Here is a 15638-nt window from a genome sequence, read left to right as displayed (position 1 = left end):
CACGTGTGCTCGGCACTCTTTTTATAAGTCCGGTGTATAAGACCTGAGTACTTACTGGCACACATCGCTCGTGTGAAAGTCGTCAACCGGCGTCCGTCTGTCTACCGCCAAGTGCAACAATGTCCCACCGGACCGTAGTCGCGCTGTACGCAGCGAGAACACCGCGCGACGTATCGCACACGTCGTCTCCTAGTGGATATGCAGCCTTATTTTAATTGACATTTATTTATTTCTTATGCCTCCTCCACACTACTCGCGAAGTTGAACGAGGTTAGACGAATAGAATAGTGTAGAGAGGCACTTCGGCTTACTTCGTCCAACTTTACCTCGCCTCGGCCGACTTCCGTTTGTTGTCGGTTTTTGCGCCCGAGTCAAAGGGCACGAAGTTACCTGAAGTTCATTCTGAATATGAACGTATGCGCTCCTCGCGAAGTTGAACGAGTGTGTAGTGTAGCACCGCGGACTTCAGTCAACTTCGGCCGAGTACTTCGCCGAGGAACTTCGCGAGTAGTGTGGAGGAGGCATTACATAATATAAAATTAACATTAATGATGCAATCATAAACTTTCAAGTTTTTTTTTGGTTTTTTTAATATTAATAAGGTTTTTTAAACTTTCTAATCGAATGTGACAAAAAAGTTATAGAAACTAAACATCCATACTGACCAACAATATATTTATTCCAACCACGAAACATCGGTATTCTGGCAGAAATTGTCCTTTTTTCTTCTCTTGAAATCAAATCAAACTAAACAATTTAACTCTATGCTTTATAAGTATGCTAATGCTCTCTCTTCTCATTCCTACCCTCACAAAACATAATTATTAATTACATTATGTATTTACCTCATCATTATTAGGATTTTCCAAAAGCCTCGCGGCCACGGCAACCAAATATAGCGCGGTTCGCACATTGCTCTCGTACTCCTCCTGAAACAAATTTCACACTAAAATACAAGTTATAATTTTATTAATATCTACTACAAATATATTTTTTGTCCAAAATAGAATATAACTAAAATTAAAAATATACTAAAGAGATATATATGTTACAGTCAAAACCCTTAACCTTATTGACTAATTTTACCGGTCAATAATGGTCTAAGATCCGAATATAAGTCGAAATGCAACGGCGTGATCATAGAATGAGACCAATTTTATAATAAATTTAGTGTATTAAAAAATGTATTAAAAATGGGTTGACTGGGAAAATCCTGGACAGGACATTTTTAATGAATTAAAAAAAAAAAAATTTAATTAATTGCAGTATCAACATAATAAAAAAAAAATTATAATACACTTAAAGTATGAAACCTACAGAATGTGCAGTCATAGTCGTTTTCTAATATTTACCGGGACAAACGGCTAGGTTGGCAGGTATAAACAAACAGGTATGTCGGTACCAGTTACTTTCACTTGATAGGATGATGAAAAAAAATTATGTCAGCGCTGTTTTATTACAAAATTTGTTTTATTATCTCGAAACTGCACTTAATAAAAAATGAAAATAAAAGATTTTTTAATAATTAATAAAAAATATCCTGTCCAGGATTTTCCCAGTCAACCCATTTTTAATACATTTTTTAATACACTAAATTTATTATAAAATTGGTCTCATTCTATTATCACGCCGTTGCAATTCGACTTATATTCGGATCTTAGACCATAAGGTTTTTTGTATTTATATATCGTAATTAAAAACATTAATTTTTACAAATAAAAAGGAACCGTACTATCAAGGCCTCAGGGTCGTGGTTCGCTTGCGGCTTTTCGAGTCTCTTAGTTCCCCTTCTTAATTCCTCCGCACATGCTTCCAATACGTAACATACCTGCACATAATATAAATAATTTGAAATAGCATCAATATTAAAGAAAAAAATTTTTTTTATTATTTTTAGTAAAATAAAGTTACCTGATTTAACGGTAATTCGATACCAATATGTATCATTTGTGAAAACACTTGGGCGAACCTTAAGAGATCTTTTACGACTGACACCTGAAACAAAATCAATGAAATAGTTTAAACATTTCAACAACAAATATGAAGAATAACAAATGCGTAATAAAATTTACCGACGTAAAGGTGACGTAACGTTTTATAAGCGTATACAATGAACTTTGAACATTAATGTCACGACATAAGGTGTTAATTTTATTGAATGTTTACACAATGTCGGACATTTTGGCGACATTTTAATAGACAGTTGTTTATAGTACATCGTATGAAAAAACGTATAGATAGATAAATGGAAATATGAGTTGAGGGTCGGATGGAATTTGAATGGAAAAAAAAATCTCACCGCGTTAAAGCGTCGCAGCATGAGCGCGTACCGCCAAAGCGCGAGGCAGCAATCGGAACACGCTTTGTCCGAAACAAATTCACACATAGGAGTGAAATTTTTTTTCTGGTCAATAGGGGAGCGCTTGACCACGAACTCGCCTGCTGGTAAGCGTGGTCTAAGACGGAGCGCGCTTGCATATCCCCAGATCTTTACTTATTATACGAATCTAACCGCGTTCAGGTTCCGCAGCTTGACGCCACAGCGCCACGCACCAATCGAAACACGCCTCATCCTATATTTCCTACCCAGGAACAAATGAATACGAATATCACCGCATTGCGATGTCAGAGCGTCACGAACCAATCAAAACACTTTGTCCGAAACAAATGACCACACAATCTCACCGCATTGAGGCGTGGTGGTGTGGCCCCTCCACGTGCAGCGCGTGCCCGTTGCGTGCAGGCTCCACCTGCTGCACAGTGCACACACTCACCGCGTTGGGGTGGCGCAACGCGAGCGCGTGAAGCAGCTATCGAACCTTGCTTGTCTGAAATTTCCCATAGGATCTCACCGCGTTGAGGTGCCGCAGCATGAGCGCGTGCCGCCAGAGCGCGAGGCAGCGGTCGAAGCGCGCCTCGTCCGCGAACACGGCGCCGCGGAACACGACCGGGTGCGGCAGGTCGGGGCACGCCGCGCCCAGGATGCGCTCGCGCACCGCCAGCCCCTCCATGTGCAGCGCGTGCCCGTTGCCGTGCAAGCGCTCCACCTCCTGCACGACGTGACGTTTCATTTTTAACCGACTTCAAATAAAGGGGGTCACAATTTGGCCGGTATATTTTTTTTTTTTTTTTCAATAAGACAGAGAAAAAAATCATTTCTTCATTTTGCCATAATTGTAACCACAGAAAATATCTTATATTTTACAAATAACAACATATTTATTTTGCTTTCCGCCCCCGGCTTCGCCCCCTATGTAGTAAACAAAAAATAAAATAAATCGAAAAATGATTTCATGATGTCATACATATAGTCCACTAGGTTTCCGCCCGCGGCTTCGCCCGCGCAGTCAAAGAAAAACCCGCATAGTTCCCGCTCCCGTGGGATTTCCGGGATTGTGTCATTTTCCCGGGATAAAAAGTAGCCTATGTCCTTCCTCGGGTATCAAAATATCCCCATACCAATGTTAGAGAAACACCCAAACGGCACATGTTAGAGAAAAACTTTCAAGGAAAAGTTGAAAGGCCATAAAATTATCTACAAGTTGTACCTACATCATTTTTTTCTATTCGCAGCCGTTTTCGAGCTACATCCCATGAAATGTGAAAAATTCGAAAGCTTTTTATTTTACCTAACTATAATAAATTCAATACCTCCTAAACGCCTCCATGGTGGAATCTGTTTTTTTTTATCAATGATAGACCTAATTATGAGCAATCTATCTGTACTGGTCACAAGTTGCACTTTTGAGTATTTTGGAAGAAAAAAAAGGTCAAGTTCAGTAACTCAAACTACCCTAATATAATATTTTGACAATCGATTCCTCCTAAAGGCTTCCATGGAGGAATGTGTTTATTTTACCAATCATAGACCTAATTAAGAGCAATCTATCAGTACCGGTCACAAGTTGCACATTTGAGTTTTTTGGAAGAAAAAAAATAAAAAGTTCAAGTATCGTAACTACCCTAATAAAATTTAATTCCCCGTAAAGGCCTCCGTGGTGGAATCTGGTATTTTTATCAATGATAGACCTAATTATGAGCAATCCATCTGTACCGGTCACAAGTTGCACTTTTGAGTTTTTTGGAAGAAAAAAATAAAAAGATCAAGTTCAGTAACTCAAATTACCCTAATATAATATTTTGACAATCGATTCCTCCTAAAGGCTTCCATGGAGGAATGTGTTTATTTTACCAATTACAGACCTAAATAAGAGCAATCCATCAATACCGGTCACAAGTTGCACATTTGAGTTTTTTGGAAGAAAAAAAATAAAAAGATCAAGTTCAGTAACTCAAACTACCCTAATATAATATTTTGACAATCGATTCCTCCTAAAGGCTTCCATGGAGGAATGTGTTTATTTTACCAATCATAGACCTAATTAAGAGCAATCCATCAGTACCGGTCATAAGTTGCACATTTGAGTTTTTTGGAAGAAAAAAAAATAAAAAGTTCAAGTATCGTAACTACCCTAATAAAATTTAATTCCCCGTAAAGGCCTCCGTGGTGGATTCTGGTATTTTTATCAATGATAGACCTAATTATGAGCAATCTATCCGTACCGGTCACAAGTTGCACTTTTGAGTTTTTTGGAAGAAAAAAATAAAAAGATCAAGTTCAGTAACTCAAACTACCCTAATATAATATTTTGACAATCGATTCCTCCTAAAGGCTTCTATGGAGGAATGTGTTTATTTTACCAATTATAGACCTAATTAAGAGCAATCTATCAGTACCGGTCACAAGTTGCACATTTGAGTTTTTTTGGAAGAAAGAAATATTTTTTGATCGTATGGGGAAATTGTTTGAGCCAAAATCATTTTTTACTGCGTGTAACTCAGAAACGGTAGGATATAGGAAAAAATGATTTGAGTACAACTTGTAGATAATTTTATGGCCTTTCAACTTTTCCTTGAAAGTTTTTCTCTAACATGTACCGTTTTTGAGATTTAAGCGAAAAATGAAAAAAATGGACCTTTTCCCCCCTCCCCCCACTCCGGGGCTCCTCCGAGTGTCCCGGGGTTTTAGTATGTTTATTAGCTAGGGACTCTTGACATGTTTCCGAAGAAACATCTTACGTTACTAACTCACGCACTCTAGAACTTTTTATTCAATGGACTAATACGGTAGAATAAAAATGTGCCTGCAACAATTTGACTAGATACAAAAAAGTCCTATAGTAGAGCCATTTTAATAGACAACATTTGATAGTTCAACAAAATTCAACAACGAAACCTAGTAACGACGACATAGAATAACATGATATTTCGTTTTGTTAGAACTGCACATTTGCTTATTTTTTTTCAATTACGATTACATATTTATAATAATAATGACCGATACAAGTAAGTTTAAGATTTGATTTTACTGATAAACCATTCTAAACATAATAAACAATTTCTGATTTAAAGAACTGACGTCGCTACAATTTTGTGTCAATAAACCTTTTTTCTTTTTAAATACCAGAGACGTTACTCTAAAAATCGAAATCTGACATCTAGAATCGAATGCATTGATTACTTGTGAATAAAAATCATCATAAATAAATGCGTTGTGTTTTTTTTTTAATTATGTATTATTTTTTTATTTATTTTTATTATACTTGTCTTATTTTGCTCCTTAAAGGAGATTGCCCAAGTGACTATGGCACTTGGTATCGCAATCAAACTTATTGTGTCAAGATGAAATATAGCTCAATTTAAAGCTTGATGTTAGTACTTTTAGAAACGATTAAAGTTTTTATGTAAATAAGCCGCAGTTCGCGACAATAAAAATAAAACAATAGTTTTATATATTCGTCCATGGTTTTATTCAACACTTCAAAAAAATACTTTATCGAGTTTAAACTAACGATGAACGTTAAGTTTTACATTTACTACATAGGTAATATTTTAATTTACAAGACAAATGTGAAAAGGAAATCGTAATAAACATTACCTATTTCAAAATAAATTACGTCGAACATTGCGTCGAACACATTCATTCAAGATTCATTTCAAATAGAAACTATGACATAAGACGCAGGACGCTTGCAAGAGAGATAGATATAGGGTGGAGTCTCCTATTATCGGCCTGCTCCTAATATCGGCCTTTTCGAGAAAATGGAATATAACTATAAATATCGATCTTAAATCATAAAAGTTTTTATGCAAAATGTGACTCTATATACATACGAAAAACCTCCCAAATTTCGGTGCTGGTACCTCAACTGTTCAACATTCAGTTGGCCGTAGAGCACGCGCAGGTACGGACGTGCGTAGTTTGGCGGCATTTCCGAGTCAAATCCCCGAGTCGACGCTTTGCGTTGGTAAGTATTTTAATGGAATTAAACAAACCTAAAGTATTTTATTTTATTTGTTCTTAAAGAAAAGAAGTCAAATTATCGATAAGATAGTGTGTTTTTACATTTATTTGTCTTTTTAATTAAGTAATTGCGGGGCCGAGATTAGGGATCTGTATTTATTGATAAATCTCAATATCGGCCGGGTGGTCGATATTGGGGTAATGCATGAAATCTTTAAATAACATTTTTAGCTATTTTATATGTTAGCAGTAACATTAATAAGGTTAGAAATGAAATAACAGCTCCGTTTGATCAGTAGATCCTAAAGTCGGCCGCCTAAAAACGATTTTTATTAGCTACGGCCGATATAAAGCAATACGATGCGTAATAACGGCCACCTTAGTAATGGGTACCTACTTTTCTACTACCGACTTTACAATAAACAGGGAAGTACATGGTGTAATTTAATTTTTGTTAATAGGTAGCTATGCCAGAATCATGCCGACTCAATCAAAACTCGCAAAAGATCAACAAAAAGGAAAACGTGTGCAATATGACCGTAGTAAAATAATAGAGGCAGTGAATGCCGTCAAAAATCAAATTATGAGCATCAGAGAAGCATCTCGACAATACGACATTCCGAGGACCACTTTACAAGATAGACTTCATGGAAGGATAGACACAGATTGCACAGTTGGTAGAGATACCGTCTTAAACCAAAATGAAGAAGAAGAAATTGTTCAATGGTTGATACGGATGGCTATCTGCGGTTTTCCTAGAACACGCAGCAACGTGATAAACGCCGTTAAAAATATAATAAAAGAGGATAAAAGACCCAATCCGTTTAAAAATGGAAAACCAGGAAAAAAGTGGTATTCGTTGTTTTTAAAAAGACACCCAATTCTTAATGAAAGGGCTCCTGAAGCTATTACGCTGGCCAGGGCTGTAGTTACAGAAGAATATATCAGAAAGTGGTTTAATGACTTACAAGAACATTTAAAATCAATCGGACACGAAGACATATTACAAGATCCACGGAGAATATTTAATGGAGATGAGACAAGCTTTAGTATTTGCCCGAAGACAGGAAAAGTTATAGGGCCTAAAGGATGGAAGAACATTTATGAAGTTGCAAAAGGCAGTGAAAAAGAAACAATAACTGTTTTGCTAGTCATATCTGCAGCAGGAGAATCTTTGCCTCCCATGGTTGTTTTTCCTTACATCCGTAGACCACCAAAAGAAATCATTAATAGCACACCATCCTCCTGGTTTATTGGTTTATCAGATAGTGGGTGGATGAGAAGTGGTTTATTCTATGAATATGTTGCAAATGGTTTTAATGATTGGGTGATTTCTAATAACATTTCCAAGCCAATTCTTTTTCTAGTTGATGGACACAAGTCTCATTTAACCCCGCACCTGAGCAAATTTTGCGACGATAACGGCATAATTTTATATGCATTGCCCCCCAATACTACACACATTATGCAACCGGCCGATGTTAGTGTTTTTAGGCCACTCAAAGTTCAATGGCGAAAAACAGTTAAAAATTGGTTAGATGATGAAGATAACTCACATAAAAAGTTGTCAAAATTAACTTTCTGCCCCTTGCTGGAACAAACCTTAAAAGAAATTACGGCAGACACTATAACAAATGGCTTCCGAAAATGTGGTTTATACCCTTTCAATCCCGATTCAGTCGACTATACTAAATGTATAAAAAATATTCAGGAATCATTATTGCAACAAAATGAAGTATGCTCAAACGAAGAAGACACAGTATCTGAAAGTGACATAAAAACAACGTTAAAAGTATTAAGAATGTACGAAAAACAGCTTAAAGAATCAGGGATAGATTTAACTCGTATTGAAGAAACGATCGCGGGAGAGAGAGAAAGCCTACACAGAAAATTTACTACTAGCTCTAATCTGAAACAAAAAATGGACAATTGTTATGATAAAATTGGAGACACGGAATTGACAATAAAAAAGGCTAAGACGACAAAAATCACAACGCACGAAGAGGAAGAGATTAATCTTATTGAAAACGACAGTCTCAAAAATATACCTGAAGGCATGTACTATATCGTATCGAAAGACCAAAGTTTACAAGAATATACTGATTCCTGCATGTCACCTGTTAAAACATGCCATTTAGAAGATTCCAACAATAGTCAGACTTCAATTTCTATTTTGGAAAACACGGATGTGAAAACATTATTGAATGAGGACCAAAGTGTGATCGTCATACCTATGAATGATGATGACATTCCGCTTGCTATGGAAACAAACCAAAATAATGAAAGGTCAAGTACTCCGGATATCCCAGGTCTAAATATTACTATTACTTCTGAAATACCTGGTAAGAACGACGATGTTCATACTTTGAATGAATTTTGTGAAACTCGTGAGTCAAAGATTGATCATTTGAATGCTGAATCACCAATGACATGTATTAATGCCCTGAATAATATTGATATTGCATCAGACTTTGACTTTTCTCTACCGGCATCACCAATAGCCGAAATAATATCTTCCCCAGCTTGCAGTCGTCCAAATTCTAAAAGATCCACGCCAACTTCTAGGTATGTGGTATCGCCAGCATTAAGAAAACATTTGTATGCTCCGAAAGCCCTGGATTTTCGCACCAAAATCAAATCTAAAGAAGAAAAAATGCCGTTGGCTATTTCATCTGAAACCTGGAGACAGTACATTAAGGAGAAAGACGATAAAAAGGAAAATATTTTGAAACAACGAGAGGAAAGAAAACAAAGAATTGCAAAGAATAAAGTGGAGAGAGAAAGAAAGAAACTGGAAAAGAGTATAAAAAAGAGAGTACAGCCAAAGAAAACAAAAGTAGTAAAGAAGAGACTATTAAAGGACAGCAATCGCAAAACTGAAACGACTGATTTACATTCTCAAGACAAAAGAGATATGGAAAAGGAGAAAATTCATTGTGCTGGCTGTGAAGAAGAACTAATAAGTGATGTCGAAGAAGATGCAGACAAAAATATTGGGTGTGACATATGTCCCAAATGGTTCCACTTAAAGTGTACAGTTCATCGTGGGCGAAATTATATGGATGTGGCTAAAGAAGATTGGACATGCCATCATTGTTTACTTTATTTAAATTGAAGATTATGACGTTAAGTTTTCTGTTAACTTTATTAATTTGTTAATTTTTATTTAGCTATAGTAATTTGTTTTTGGAGTTCCTTTATTTTTTTAAGAATACTGAATTATTGTGATCTTTAGTTTTTTAATAACATTATTTTTAATTTTTAAGACTGCAATGTAACGAAAAGACTAATTATGATAAGTTAAAAAAGTGATTTGTATCTCAATAATTGATAATAAAAAATGTTACCGAGTTTACCTAGTTTAATTGATCTAACTTCTCCTTAGAAAAAGTATGCCGATATTAGGGGCACAGATGGCAGATATTAGGGTGTTAGTGGCCGATATTGAGGGAAATCGGCATATTCGAAATAAAAATTCTATATTTAAAAAAGTAACAATGGATTCGTAATTTTTCAAATGTAGTAATGGAGTTTCATTATCACTCTACCCAAAAAGGGCACTGTAATATAGACAAAGCTATTATTGTAAAAATTACATCCAGTCAAAGTTCAAAAAAAGTTGACATGGCCGATAATTGGTGCCACCACCCTATGTGTCAAAACAAAAACTTTTACTTTTATTTCTATTTATTTGGTATAATTACGACTTAATAGTGATAAATATGATCATTATAAATACAAATAGGAATTAACAATATCACGAACACGTGACACAATTAGTATTTTACCGATTCCATACGTGGTCATACATGTTTCAAAACACAAACTTTTAATATTATTTCAATTTATCCGGTATAATTAAGACTTAATAGTGATACATATGATCATTATAAATACAAATAGGAATTAACAATATCACGAATACGTGGCACAACTCAAATTTTACCGATACCACCCGTGGTCATTCTCCTTTACGAAAGAAAGTATATTACTGGAACAGGGATTCGCCTGATGAATTTTAAAATTTACATGTGTTTCAAGTTCGATTGACAAATGTTTCAAGTCCGTATCGATTAATTCACTTTAATCAATGTGTTTAAGCAGGTTACCACTTCGAAAATAAAATTGATAGACGTCAAGTCAAAAGTTGCCTATTAAATTGGCTCGACATAAATCTCTAATGCTATGACATTTACAGTAATGTTAGTACACATAGTATTTTTATAGCATGTATTTTTTAAATCTTAACAAGTACAGGATAAAATACAGTCTACCCTTAGATTAAGGATTGGTCTCCGCGCGCGCGCTACGACTAGATACCGCTCGGACACCTAAAAACAATAGCTCCGTGAGTGCGGCAACTCTGTTCTGCAGTGTGTGTAAGGCAATTTGTAAGGACGCTATAGTGTGTGTGAAGAATTGTACTGCCAGCTACATAAATTTTACCCCATAAATGGGAAATGGGCTATCTTGGAAAGAAGTTTGAAAAATATTTTTATTTCATTTTGGCCTTGCCGGGAATCGAACCCATGAACATGTGACTCAAATCCACTTGCGATGCCACTATACTATCACAAAGGTTTTTTAAAAGTAAAAAAGCGGTAATAAAAAAAATAACATATATATTATATGAGTCAGTTAAACAAGGTTAAACAGAAATAAATTATTGTTATTATCATTTTTTTTATAATATGCGTTAGTAATAGTATCTATTGAAAAAAAAAACATGAATAAAATAAGTTCAAATTAAAAGTGTGTTTTTGGGATATGCAGTACGGCAACACTAAATGGCGTCGTATTTTCGTAAACAACATTTTTAAAGTACAGGTGAAATATCGAATAATACGATTATTCCTGATGGTACGTGATCCCAGTGTCTTTCTTATTATTTGTTGTATTTTTTTTAAACAGTTTTATGGCACAAACAGGCATTTTACTTCAGGTTTTGTCCAAAATCTTTAGAAACTATCGGTACGCCCTCTCCACACAATGCTTGTGACACGACTGGCTCGGGTACGCCGATTTCGGCGTACTTTTAGTTGCCGCATTTTTCGAGTACGCCGGCGGTATCTAGTCGTAGCGCGCGCGGAGACCAATCCTTAATCTAAGAGTCTACCATATGAATTAAGTCTATTAGCGCTTACGACATTTTAGCAAAGACGATTATAATTCAAAAAGATGAATGAAAACCTCAATATTTTCAAAAAGCAAAAATTCAGGTATTGTTACTTTGATCTAATTTTGAGTAGCTTAAAATTTTGTAATGTCAATTTTTTCGAGGACACTTGTGAACAAACCGAGGATTAGTGAGGCGAGGGTCCTGTGAAACTTAAATGGATACTTTTTTTTTAACTAAAATGAAACACATACCTCCAGCGTAGTGCTTTCTCTCCAATTATCGTAAGCCGGTATGGGATCGGCCGGTTTTTTCAACAATAAACCATATCTGGTGTCGTACCTCATCGTCATTGCTCTGTGTAGATATTGATACGCCATCTGTGATGAATATGTATGAATTTAGCAAATACAGAATACCTACAGATAAAATGATTAATGATTGATTGATTGAATGATTGAATGATTGAATGATTGAATGATTGAATGATTGAATGATTGAATGATTGAATGATTGAATGATTGAATGATTGAATGATTGAATGATTGAATGATTGAATGATTGAATGATTGAATGATTGAATGATTGAATGATTGAATGATTGAATGATTGAATGATTGAATGATTGAATGATTGAATGATTGAATGATTGAATGATTGAATGATTGAATGATTGAATGATTGAATGATTGAATGATTGAATGATTGAATGATTGAATGATTGAATGATTGAATGATTGAATGATTGAATGATTGAATGATTGAATGATTGAATGATTGAATGATTGAATGATTGAATGATTGAATGATTGAATGATTGAATGATTGAATGATTGAATGATTGAATGATTGAATGATTGAATGATTGAATGATTGAATGATTGAATGATTGAATGATTGAATGATTGATTGATTGATTGATTGATTGATTGATTGATTGATTGATTGATTGATTGATTGATTGATTGATTGATTGATTGATTGATTGATTGATTGATTGATTGATTGATTGATTGATTGATTGATTGATTGATTGATTGATTGATTGATTGATTGATTGATTGATTGATTGATTGATTGATTGATTGATTGATTGATTGATTGATTGATTGATTGATTGATTGATTGATTGATTGATTGATTGATTGATTGATTGATTGATTGATTGATTGATTGATTGATTGATTGATTGATTGATTGATTGATTGATTGATTGATTGATTGATTGATTGATTGATTGATTGATTGATTGATTGATTGATTGATTGATTGATTGATTGATTGATTGATTGATTGATTGATTGATTGATCGATTGATTGATTGATTGATTGATTGATCGATCGATCGATCAACAGACAAAATGATGGAATGATTAATACAATACAAATTTGATTGATTGACTGACTGACTGACTGACTGACTGGCTGACTGACTAACTGACTAACTGACTGACTGACTGATTGATTGATTGATTGATAGATTGATTGATTGACTGGCTGACTGACTGACTGACTGACTGACTGACTGACTGACTGACTGACTGACTGATTGATTGATTGATTAATTGATAATCTCGAGAACAACTGGTCCGATTTCAAATATTATTTCGGTGTTAGATAGCCCATTTATCGAGGAAGGCAAGGCAAAATTGAAGAATTGGACATGCCTCACATTTGATTTCAAAAAGACGGTGCCACATGCCACACGGCACGCGAAACAATAGCCCAATTGAGAGCCGCCTTCGGCGAACATTTTATCTCACGTTTTGGGCCCGTCGATTGGCCGCCTATATCGTGTAATCAAACGCCTTTGGACTATTTTTTATGCCTACAGGGATAAACCAGCAACGATTGACGCACTGGGAGCCAATATTGAAGCATTTTTTCGTGATATACCGGCCGATATGTTGTAGAGAGTGTGCCGAAATTGGGCCTTCGAATGGGCCATCAAAACCTGAGCCGCGGCCAGCATTTGCATAAAATCATCTTCAAACATTAAATTATATTGATGGTTCTATCGATTCCATTATAGATTACAACAAATTTTTACAATAATTTTTTTGTGTTTTTTTTTAATCAATTAAATAAAAAAAATCTCCAGTTTACATATTGATTCCTCATCATGTTAACGGATGAAAATCTGAGACCATATTTATATACCGGGATTATTGTTCATATGAACAGATGGCTAAGTATAGGGCATGCACCCGGGTTTACCCGGTTCCGAAAAACCCGGGTAAACCCGGGTTTTTTGAAGATCTTGAGAACCGGGTCTGAATAGCTTGAAACCCGGTTCTCCCGGTTCCGACCAAAATATTAAAATATAAAGTATTATTTATATTTTGCTGCAACGTCAGACTCACGTGCATCGCGAATTTTCGTGCCACGCCTCAAGCGTGGCTCTGATTGGTTGTCTAACCTTAGATGCTATAAGTTTCCTACGGATGTATTACCAAAAAAAATTAGGCTTCAAAAATGACAAAAAATAGGCTACTGAAATATTTTCATTAGATTTGTCGTGAATTTGAAATGCTATTTCATTACTTAATGATCTAAGGTTTCATAATATATTGATCCTGTCATGTTTTTGTTTTTGGTATCAAGCTGAAATTTATATCGAATACTCAAGTCTTCGGTCCCTTGATGCTGTAAAAAAGTCAAACTCACAAGCCAACGCATCAAAAGATACAGTCGTAAATGCTGTAAATTTTCGAAAATTTCGACATTCGCATGGGACTCTAAACCTACAGGGTACTTCTCATGAACACAGAGCCTCTAAATTTGGTAAAAGTAACGTCTTATAACACAGATAAATAAAAAATTGCTAGAAACATATATTTTCAAAGTTACAACAATATAAAAAATAGGTTCGGAGCGCGAGTCCGACTCGCACTTGGCCGGTTTTTTGCTTTACAGTTTACAGTCATGGGCGTAGCTAGCCATGGGCTCAAGGTGGGGCAACAATAAAAAAATAATATGTAACTAGCAACTGTATGTACCCAAAGACATATCCAGGTCTTCGAACCTCAAATGCCGGTGGCACGGCACATTTGCGAAGGCATTTGCGAAGGCATTTGCGAAGGCATTTGCGAAGGCATTTGCGAGGGCATTTGCGAAGGCATTTGCGAGGGCATTTGCGAAGGCATTTGCGAGGGCATTTGCGAAGGCATTTGCGAGGGCATTTGCGAAGGCATTTGCGAGGGCATTTGCGAGGGCATTTGCAAGGGCATTTGCGAAGGCATTTGCGTAGGCATTTGCGAACGCGCTTGCGAACGCGCCTGCGAACGCGCCTGCGAACGCGCCTGCGAACGCGCCTGCGAACGCGCCTGCGAACGCGCCTGCGAACGCGCCTGCGAACGCGCCTGCGAACGCGCCTGCGAACGCGCCTGCGAACGCGCCTGCGCGAACGCGCCTGCGAACGCGCCTGCGAACGCGCCTGCGAACGCGCCTGCGAACGCGCCTGCGAACGCGCCTGCGAACGCGCCTGCGAACGCGCCTGCGAACGCGCCTGCGAACGCGCCTGCGAACGCGCCTGCGAACGCGCCTGCGAACGCGCCTGCGAACGCGCCTGCGAACGCGCCTGCGAACGCGCCTGCGAACGCGCCTGCGAACGCGCCTGCGAACGCGCCTGCGAACGCGCCTGCGAACGCGCCTGCGAACGCGCTTGCGAACGCGCTTGCGAACGCGCTTGCGAACGCGCTTGCGAACGCGCTTGCGAACGCGCCCGCGAACGCGCCCGCGAACGCGCCCGCGAACGCGCCTGCGAACGCGCCTGCGAACGCGCCTGCGAACGCGCCTGCGAACGCGCCTGCGAACGCGCCTGCGAACGCGCCTGCGAACGCGCCTGCGAACGCGCCTGCGAACGCGCCTGCGAACGCGCCTGCGAACGCGCCTGCGAACGCGCCTGCGAACGCGCCTGCGAACGCGCCTGCGAACGCGCCTGCGAACGCGCCTGCGAACGCGCCTGCGAACGCGCCTGCGAACGCGCCTGCGAACGCGCCTGCGAACGCGCCTGCGAACGCGCCTCCGAACGCGCCTGCGAACGCGCCTGCGAACGCGCCTGCGAACGCGCCTGCGAACGCGCCTGCGAACGCGCCTACGAACGCCCTTGCGAACGCGCTTGCGAACGCGCTTGCGAACGCGCTTGCGAACGCGCTTGCGAACGCGCTTGCGAACGCGCCTGCGAACGCGCCTGCGAACGCGCCTGCGAACGCGCCT

At 38.0% G+C, this 15638-nt stretch overlaps 2 protein-coding genes across 5 annotated transcripts in view; one reads left to right on the top strand and one right to left on the bottom strand.

Moving 5' to 3' along the window:
* The window catches only part of LOC123698832 (transmembrane protein 214), a 196704-nt gene that overhangs the window by 155166 nt on the left and 25900 nt on the right, over positions 1-15638 (top strand). The gene's annotated exons all lie outside the window — the stretch shown is intronic.
* LOC123698831 (protein fem-1 homolog B) overlaps positions 1-15638 on the bottom strand; it is a 48283-nt gene that overhangs the window by 20708 nt on the left and 11937 nt on the right. For 3 of the 4 annotated variants that reach the window (XM_045645605.1, XM_045645606.1, XM_045645607.1), the window contains 6 exons: positions 11675-11800; positions 2853-3050; positions 1912-1995; positions 1733-1828; positions 846-929; positions 56-189 (listed from right to left, as the gene is read on the bottom strand). In XM_045645605.1, the coding sequence (XP_045501561.1) occupies positions 56-189; positions 846-929; positions 1733-1828; positions 1912-1995; positions 2853-3050; positions 11675-11800 (722 nt within the window). Of the gene's footprint in view, positions 1-55; positions 190-845; positions 930-1732; positions 1829-1911; positions 1996-2819; positions 3051-11674; positions 11801-15638 lie in introns of all 4 variants that reach the window. The other variant, XM_045645604.1, reaches the window with a different exon arrangement.

Source organism: Colias croceus, chromosome 17, assembly GCF_905220415.1.
Source record: "Colias croceus chromosome 17, ilColCroc2.1".
NCBI lineage: Eukaryota > Metazoa > Arthropoda > Insecta > Lepidoptera > Pieridae > Colias > Colias croceus.
This window is presented reverse-complemented; position numbering and strand designations above follow the sequence as displayed.